This window comes from Macrobrachium nipponense, chromosome 3 (genome assembly GCF_015104395.2).
Source record: "Macrobrachium nipponense isolate FS-2020 chromosome 3, ASM1510439v2, whole genome shotgun sequence".
In the NCBI taxonomy this organism is placed as follows: Eukaryota; Metazoa; Arthropoda; class Malacostraca; order Decapoda; family Palaemonidae; genus Macrobrachium; species Macrobrachium nipponense.
This window is the reverse complement of record NC_087202.1, coordinates 94707355-94716916: the sequence shown is the minus strand read 5'-3', so window position 1 is coordinate 94716916 and position 9562 is coordinate 94707355. Positions and strand designations below refer to the sequence as shown.

The following is a 9562-nucleotide window of genomic DNA, read 5'->3' as shown; positions in this document are numbered from 1 at the left end:
ATAGTTACTACTTTTCATTACCGAAATTGACGATATTAAACAAAGCTAGTTCTTTATTAAGGTTTGCTGAATTTCTTACTATTTACGTTAAAGTATTTTCCCACGATAAATTGGTTATTTCAAGAACTATTTTCTTAATTGTAAGTCCTTTATGTATGGTGAAATAAATTTTCTTGGAGAGGAAGTGGGGAAGTGGTGCATTCACTCCGAAAATGCCATGTGTGATTTCCTCTCAGGGCAGAGAAACAGCACTCAACAGCACTTGTAATTTTAAATTATTAAATTTAATAGTTATCTGTGTTTTTGGATTTACATCCCACCGCGATGTGGTAATGTTTACCATAAGGTTTATATTGAGGTTATTGTTGAGGTCAAGGTTTATGTTGAAGTTGAGGTTTAGGTCAAGGTTGAGGTTGATGTCAAGAATTTGAAATGATCAAGAAACTATATATTTTGCAAGTTCTCGAGAAACTTACATTCTCGAGAGATTAGGTTTTTTTAATTCGCGAGCCACGAGAATTTTTAAATTCTCGAAAAACTAGAACTTTTAATTCTCAAGAAACTACAATTGTTAAATTCTCGAGAATCTAATGTCTTAAATTCTCGAGAAACGAGAATTTTCAAATTATCGAGAAATTAGATTTTTAATTCTCAAAAAATTAGAATTTTAAATTCCCGAGAAATTATATTTTTAAAATTCTCGAGAAACAAGATTTCTTTAATTCTCGAGAAACGGGTTTTTTTGTTTTCGAGAAACGAGAATTTATAAATTCACGAGAAACTATATTTCTTTTCAATTCTCGAGAAAATAGATATTTTAAGTTTTCGAGAACCGAGAATTTTTAAATTCTCGAGAAACGAAAATTTATAAATTCTCGATATAAAAGTATTTTTAAATCGTCGTGAAACGAAAATTTAAAGATTCCGAATGTCGAGAATTTAGAAATTGGCTTTTGAGGGGAAGCATTCCGCCTTCTTATGACGTCATCAGATGCGTTGACATGTCTAAGAACTTAACTTCAACTCTTTATAAGTAGTGATCTCTCTCTCTCTCTCTCTCTCACTCTCTCTCTCTCTCACTCTCTCTCTCTCTTTCAGGAACGTTAATTGCAAAAGGATGATAAATGTTAGATAAAAGACAAAGAATGTGTGATAATAGGAGGTGAGAATCATAGAATAATGATATAGATGCTTTGGTTGCTGTGATGGAGATGTTTATTATCGTGTCATCACTAGAAGTGCTGTTTCCGTCTTAGGCGTACTTATGCTTCGAGTTAGGGTGGCGGTCTCCCCCCACCCCACCCACACAAATATCCCCACACCCACCCGGCTTTATAGCTTCCCCCCAGGTGTCCGAGTGGGGTTATTATTTCACTTGGAGAAACAATACTATTATTATCCCTCCAAGTTATTTCATCGCTGTGACCAACATTTTTGGGAGGTCTTCATTTTCCTTCATAAACACCTCAATTTCAACAGCAAGCACAAATAGAGAAAGAGAGAGAGAGAGAGAGAGAGAGAGAGGAGAGAGAGAGAGAGAGAGAGCAATCAGTGTCCCCTGAAGTAACAAACGCTCCGCAACTTTGGAAAAGGAATCGTGAGCGTCTTTCTCGGAGAGTATGTTATCGAACTATATTTTATTTCATTTTTTATATTTAATAACTATACACACGAGTTACATCTTTATTGTAATGAGGAGGTTTTTTCTAAATTTAATAACCGTATTGATAATAAAAGAAAATTCACCCCAATATGAATGTGTTAAGAAGATTGTTGTAACATGTGTGTAGGCCTATATACGACATGCACTAGCAGATCCAGGGGTGGGGGTTATCTGGACACGTGCCCCCCACCACCTACCACCCTGACAAAATAATAATATTGAAGACTCAGATAATAATAATATCAATGACATAAGAATGGGCAAAAAATACAAACTATCATAGAAATAATAAGATTTTGAGAAAAAAGATTTATAACAACAATGATAATAATAATCTTAATGATAATAATAATGAATTCGGTATTTCCTGATAGAACAGGTGATTACTGTCCATTTCATAATTTGTACTTGAATAATATACTATATATATTATATATTATATCTATATATATATATATATATATCATATATATATATATATATATATATATATATATATATATATATATGTATATAGTCTCAGTAATTGGGCGGCTACTTGGAAATCTTAGCTTGATGATAAATAACAGTGCCAAGACCAGGAAGAACATTCTTTATTTAACGAGCTTTCGAGGTTCAAAACCTCATCTTCAGGCTGAAAAAATGACATGTAATGTTCGTTTTATTTTATGTTTTTACTGAAGCTTTTAATAAGACAATTCATTTTAATGTAATTTTTAGTGATTTCTCATCCCTGTCATTTTTTCAGCCTGAAGATGAGGTTTTGAACCTCGAAAGCTCGTTAAATAAAGAATGTTCTTCCTGGTCTTGGCACTGTTATTTATCATCAAGCTATATGTATATATATATATATGAAAATTTTCATATATATATATATACATATATATATATATATATATATATATATATATATATATATATATATATATATATATATATATGAAAATTGGTGGGCCCCAACCCACCACCATGAAACTTTTATGGATCCGCCAGTGACCCTATGTTGTTTTGTTTCTCTCCTACCTTAAGCAGAGAACAACTTATCTGTGCCCTGGCTGAAGACGCCTTGTAAAGGACGACTTCCTCCTGCAAGACGAGGTACTCTATCAAGTATCCTGGGGACGGCATGAGGCTGCTCAGATCGTCCACCGACTGGTAGTCTGGTGGTAGTTCCTCCTGTCCTACAACATGACTTCCTCCGGTTGGCGCTTCGGTGTCACCTGGACTATCGAAAGACGATTCTACTTGCCAGGACTGCAAAAGGCTGTCAAGGCCTTTGTAGCCTCGTGCCCCACGTGTCAAATAGCAGGAAACCCTAATGAAGTCGTACCCAAGACTCCTTTCAATAATATCCCTTATGTTGCGTCCCCTTCCAGGAAATATTGCGTACAGGAAAATTATCAAGGATTCAGTCAATAATATTTCTTGAAAGAGGGCGATTTTAGCGCCTGCAAAAAATTCAAAAGCATCATTACATTACAAGAAACGCTTCTCTGGCCACACGACCTTGTCGTCTGCGATTCAGTAAATGAAGACTTCAGAGCCTTCTCGACTTCACTGATGCAAGTTACAGATCAAATCGTAGCCGGTCGCCTGAAAGGGGGCCTTTCTTTCCTGTGGCACAAATCGTTAGACAATATGGTAAACGTGATGACCTACAGGAGTGACAGAAATAGAGCTGACGCAATTACAAGCTTCTGGCTGGACCATTGCATCACATCCCCACAACTTCATGATTCTATTATGACCTGCAATATTCGCTACGATCTTGCAACGAGCTACGATCACATCCCATTACAGGTGTCATTCAGTACCCCATCCCTCCCTACCGTGAACCCCTTAATTGACCGCCCACCAGTGGTAAACTGGTAAATTGGCCTCAAAACTATCATTCCGTTGTCGTCAAAATTATTATTCCATTGTCGTCAAAATTATCATTAAATTGGCGTAAAATATTATCATTCTATTGGCATCTGAATTATCATTAAATTAGGATCCAAATTATTATTCAGTTGGTATCATAATTATTGCCTGGGTTTTATGGGAAACATTAAAAAATCCTCTTAGTATGTTGTAGTATTAGTAAATACAAGACCTTTTTACTCTTGTGTACTTTTACAAAATTTCCAAAGTAAGCGAAATAATTGCATGCAATGAAGTATCCCGTATGGGTGCCTCGGGCGCTCTTAGGCGGACCACGCTCATCCCGTATGGGATCTATTGGGCCGTGCGGGCAACTTTTTCAAGTTTATAAATACTGTTAATTTGCCCATAAATCATGTGATTATTATTATTTATTCATTTTTTTTGTTCCACAATGTATAATAGAAACACTTATATGGCTTTACAATTTAATTAATATAAAAAATAAATATACATTAGATACAAAAATAGTATAAAAATACAGAAAACTCTATAAAAAACTAATACAAAAATAGTAAAAAAATACACAAAACACTATAAACAACTATCATAACAAACAACTTACTTAGAAATCTTATGGAACAAAGCAAAACAATTTCTTTCTTCAGTAAGGCAAAGGGCAACCTTGCAATCCTCACACATCCAGCGGGAACTGTGGATGTGGCCTGCACCAGAACAGAACTTGCAGGTCTGCCTCATGGTGACACGCTTTGGCATGTGTAGGGCAGTGGCATTCTGGCGTGTCTCAATATTTTGCAAAACTGCCTGTTGGCCCCTTCTTGGCAAAGCAAAATCTCTGGTGCCAAGAGAATTCCTGGCACCAGGCTTCTGATGAATGTAGTCGGGCAGGGCATGGATATCAATGTTTTCCTTCTTCCATTCATCAGCATGAGACCTCTTAGGGTTAGGCTCAGGTTCCTCTTCCATAGGCATCGCTTGAGGGACAACATTGACCTTGCGATCTGAAACAAGAATAAAGTAACATTAGTGAAACAGTAAATGAATCGTGTGTGCATGCATGTGTGTGTGTGCATGCATGTGTGTGTGCATGTGTATGTCAAGTGAGTATGCATGTGCGTGTGCATGTGTGTGCACGTGTATGTCAGTGAGTATGCAAGTAAACAAATAAGTTTTTAAAATACCCATTGTTTACAAACCATTTAAAGGGCAACAAATTTAAATACCATTATAACAACGAGACATTTAAATACAATGTTTGTAACAACATTTCTCTTTCTCTCTCTCCTCTCTCTGTCCTCCTTCCTCTCTCTCTCTCTCTCTCTCTCGTCTCTTCTCTCCTCTCTGCTCTCTCTCTCTCTCTAAGGATGTCTCATATAACCTCTAGAGTTAGGAAGGTCAAAGGCACCGTCCTGAGTAAGGCCTTCGTCAGGAACGTACGTAGGGTCGTCATCATCACTGTCAATGTCCAAAGGGCTCATGTCGATATCACTTGATTCAGCGTCGTCAGGGGCTACCCATGTTACACGTTCCTGAGTCTCCAATGCAGCATTGCGTTGCCCAGAAAACATACTGCTTTGTAACTGCAAAAATAAAAAAAACTATTTTAAAATCATGTAATGAAAAAAAAAGTAACTTTCCCTAACAAAAACCTATCATTCAATCCCTTGTAAGGTAATCATTTATATGCACATGAGCCTAACATCTATAAAGCATCACTGTTATATCTAGAAATATTGTTAAAATTATTCACAAATGTCTAAAACAAGCACTAAAAAAAATTATTTGACGTCGTATTCTGCTGGCCGTTGTAACCGTTACGGTCCGATACATCCCTCATGGGATGAGCGTGGTCCGCCTAAGAACGACCGAAGTATCCCGTATGGGATCTATACTTTTGTTTTTAGTCACTACGACATGTCAGTAACACTACAGCCCTTCAAACCAACATCAAAAGGTAAGCATATCATTAGGCTTCACTATCCCACAGTCACTGTGTACTTACCATGATTACGAAGTTGGGGGGGGGGGGGGGAACTTGGAGGTTACTGCGACACGTCTTGACTGTTTTCCAACTTGCGCACGACTGAGGTGTCTGTCGAAGGCCCTCCAGTCTTTGTGCGAGGGCCTGGTGGCTTCTGATTGGTTGATTCGAAGAGCAGAGGAGTGTAGCTATGAGTTGCCAAAGCGTCAATTTCATACAAGCTCAAACTTGTTCACCACGACTACCCGAAAGTAGCTGTTTTAAAGATCCCAAATGGGATCTCTGGTCGTTAAAGGGTTAAAGGACCCGGTCTGACATATCAAGACAAATGGCTTTCAGCCAGGTTTTTATACAAAAATTTTAAGTTATTGGCTATCCATCTTCAGAGATGAGTAGTCCTAGAGAAGAGACATTTAGATTGTATCTAACTGGGTCATATGGGGTTCGATTGGGTCCGATGTTGTCAAGAAGGGACTTAAGTCCTTCGCAGTGTTTAATAAACTATACAAGGCAAATTTGAGTCTCAACGAAATGAAAGTAACTTAACCGCACTGTCATGTTTTACATGAGATTCACTCTTCAACACCCCCCGCCCCCCTCACTCTCTCTCTCTCTCTCACGGTTTTGGCACGCTGTTTGCTGTACAATTGAACTTTCCTTACATAGGTTGTTCATATTCCATTAATCCTTACCCTTCCCTCTGCGTGTATCGTCCACAGACTAGCCCAGACCTCTGTGCCTATATGGTTTACAAATTCTTTTCATTGAACCTTTAATTATCTTCCTTAGCAGTGGATATTAATCAGACAGACAGTCCTTAAAGGTAGATAGCCTCATCAAATTTCACGGTACGTTCAGTTTTCCATTAATACTCTCATTTGTATGAAAAATTGTCGATTTGGTTGCAAAGGGGAAGGGTAAACAGGTTGAGGTTTTGCTGGCTTACGAGAAGAGAGAGAGAGAGAGAGAGAGAGAGGAGAGAGAGAGAGAGAGAGGTGACGTCACTATTGGTGTAGATACGAGTTCAATTCAGTTTCCACACGAGGCGATAACCTAGACGCTGCGACACCTCTTTTAATGACCATGAATCTCTCTCTCTCTCTCTCTCTCTCTCTCTCTCTCACAGGAGCCCATAGAAATGCCACATTGTAAAAAGTTAATGCTTTATTTCAGTGAACAACTGTCTCTCTCTCTTCAGGCAGGTGATGCATGAGAAGTTACAGAAAAGCGGTATTTATAGTTTGCATGAGTCTATGTAGTCTTAATCCTCTCCAGGTGTGGGATTTTTATTTTATTGTTGGGCATCTCTCTGGTTTTGTTTTGAGCGGCACGGTAGAAGATTGTTAGCTTTATGGATCTGTAAAGCTAACATAATTTTCTACCGTACTATATATGGCTTCTGCGTTCATGTGAAGGACGACAAACCAGGCTGTATTCGACTTTACCACCACTCATTATGGTACTCTTTCCTTACAAATTTGTCTTGAATATTTGAAATTTGGGTAATCCTACAATTTACTAGGGGTCCCAATTCACTGCATTCCGTAAAGTCAAGGTCAGCAAACAGGTTAATCAAATATTTGTTGAATCATGAAAACCAGTTTGTCTGCTTACAGAACCAGAGATTGCATAAAGACAAAGGAAATAAAGGGGGACCGTTTACACTACAGTATATAGTACTTACGAGTCAAAATGACAATGTCACCGGTGTGAGGGTGTGAACAAAGAGGCAGGTAGAAGTGTACTGACTTTATGATGATGTTTGAGATTAAGCTGGCCTTGTGCCAGCACGGGCTCTTGCTCGTAGAGCAGCCCGTATACTTTATAATGTTGTTGTTTAAGATTAAGCTGGCTTTATGCCAGCACGGGCTCTTGCTCAAGAGCAGTGTCGCTGGCGGTTTTTCCCTCACCATGACATTAAGATACGAGAAGAAGAATACTACTGTACATATACACTTTTGTCAGTCTTCTTGCCTGGAGAGACAGGTCGGAGAATGGTACTGTGTCATAGTTGACACTGTGGGTATGAAGACTAACGTTTACGCTGCCTGGAAAATAGGGTAGGCCTTTCCTACCTGCTATTACATGATATTCCTTGTGTGTATGGGTCTTACTACTGATGAGGCCAGGTGATGTCTTCCCACTGGGAGGCAGTTGAAGTGCTGATTTCCATTTTAGGGGTATTGAAGAAAATTCCTCGTATTCAGCTTGTTTCTTTATTACTCATTACATCATGCCAAATTTCTCCCAGGCCTAGTCTCCTGGACGTGATTAATTTACCTAGTCCTCAGAACTCCTGGACTAGATTTCTGGACTAGATCACCTGGACTAGATCTCTGGACTAGATTCCTTGATTAGATCCCTGGAAATATTCATTTTATTTAATTTTTGACTTCCAGAAAACAATACAAGTGTGTAGTTTAAAACTACAACAACAAAAATAACTCTTTATATTGAGAGACTTCAAAAAAATATATCAACTACAGATTATGGGAATTGCTTTTCTCATAATAGGATAAGTATCAAACATGGCTGATTTTTGACTAGGTTACAATAGGCCACAAAGTTAGGTTAGTTTAAGGAGGGTACAGGCTAGGTTCTATGTAATTAAGTTTTCCATGAATTTATATACATATAGCTTAACTATATTTATCAAAAATAGTCATAATTCCTCATTCAAACAGGATTAGTCTAGGGTGGTCATTCTTAAATTACTGTATAGCCTAGTCTAGATCATGCTCGGCAGTGGAAATTTCCCTTTTGTGGTATCCTTTGGCACTGGTATTTGCAAAAATTGTATACAAACAAAACTCTTATGACTACTTTAACGTTTTACAACCCTATCAAACGCTAAGTTACAAATCAAACTAACACAGCAAAATTTCATGACAACTTATGAACGCGAAGTATCCTTCACGACAATGAAAATTTTCCACGTTAAGGCATTACAACATGTCTGACTGGGCCGGCAACTCTGCACTTGAATTCTCGTCTGCTACTGTTCTTACATGATTGTGATCTGTTCCTACCAATGAACTAATGGTAATATTACAACTTTAAAAGCTTACCTTGCAAGGGACAGATAATCATTTGTATTAATAACTTGGTAAAATAGCCAGAATGAAGGGTGGACCGGATGACGTCCTCACACCTTCGAGAGCATTCCTGATTATTACATGTGTTGCTAATGACTAGTGTTACCAAATTGCAGACGAAAGATTCAGGGCAGCGTTCCCACACTCAAAGTGAAAGATAAACAAAACAAGGGACTGGCCACACTGGCACACTCGTGGCCACAACAAAAACATTTCACAGTTCCAATCACTTTTAAATCAGCAGTGTAAAGATATTAGAGGAGGATGATGAATCAATTCCTAAATAAATCACTAATAATTAAAGTAATATTTTTCCCATTACAGCAGCCCGTATCTTTATAATCGGTAAGGGAAATTCATATATACAACGTGCGGGCGGAAATGTGGTGTCCGACCCGTGAGAGAGTAAAAAATGGGTCGGCGACAGCCGACGTGTGTTTCTTAGGAGGTATATAATTATGAATATAAAAGTATACAAAATACAATGTTACATGATATATACATTGGCGGAAAGCCCACTGAACGCTCTCTCGGATGGAAGTAAGAACAACGCGATTGTAGGAATATGTACAAGGGATTTGCAGATAAAGCGTTGTCCTTACACTGGCTTTAAATGATGTGAAACACTTCGGATACATTCGTGATTACGTCATCCTCGACAATAGATAATCGACTGTGCAAGTGCACCGGAAACGTCGGTTAAATAGTCAGATACTACGTAGCCTGCCTTGACACGGCAAAATATCCACTTCGTTTAAGGTATGACTGACGTAAAGGAGGTAACGCATATCTATTACTATCTCTGTAGATCGATATTACTACCTGGTAGTTACTTTCAGATTAAAACGTTATCTTTATATTTGTGAATACAGAGATAAATGTATCACGAACCTAACGCGTTAGCTCTTTAGGCAGGACGTTAAAAAGCGTGGCAAGTAA

The 9562-nt window shown here is 38.1% G+C and overlaps 1 protein-coding gene across 1 annotated transcript; it reads right to left on the bottom strand.

Moving 5' to 3' along the window:
• Window positions 1-3702: 3702 nt before the first annotated feature.
• LOC135222247 (uncharacterized) lies at window positions 3703-5826 on the bottom strand. The gene is made up of 3 exons (XM_064260366.1): window positions 5550-5826; window positions 4926-5127; window positions 3703-4548 (listed from the first exon to the last, which is right to left on the bottom strand). Exons 1-3 carry the CDS (start codon window positions 5742-5744, stop codon window positions 4148-4150), a joined length of 798 nt encoding a protein of 265 aa, XP_064116436.1. The 5' UTR covers window positions 5745-5826; the 3' UTR covers window positions 3703-4147.
• Window positions 5827-9562: the final 3736 nt, after the last annotated feature.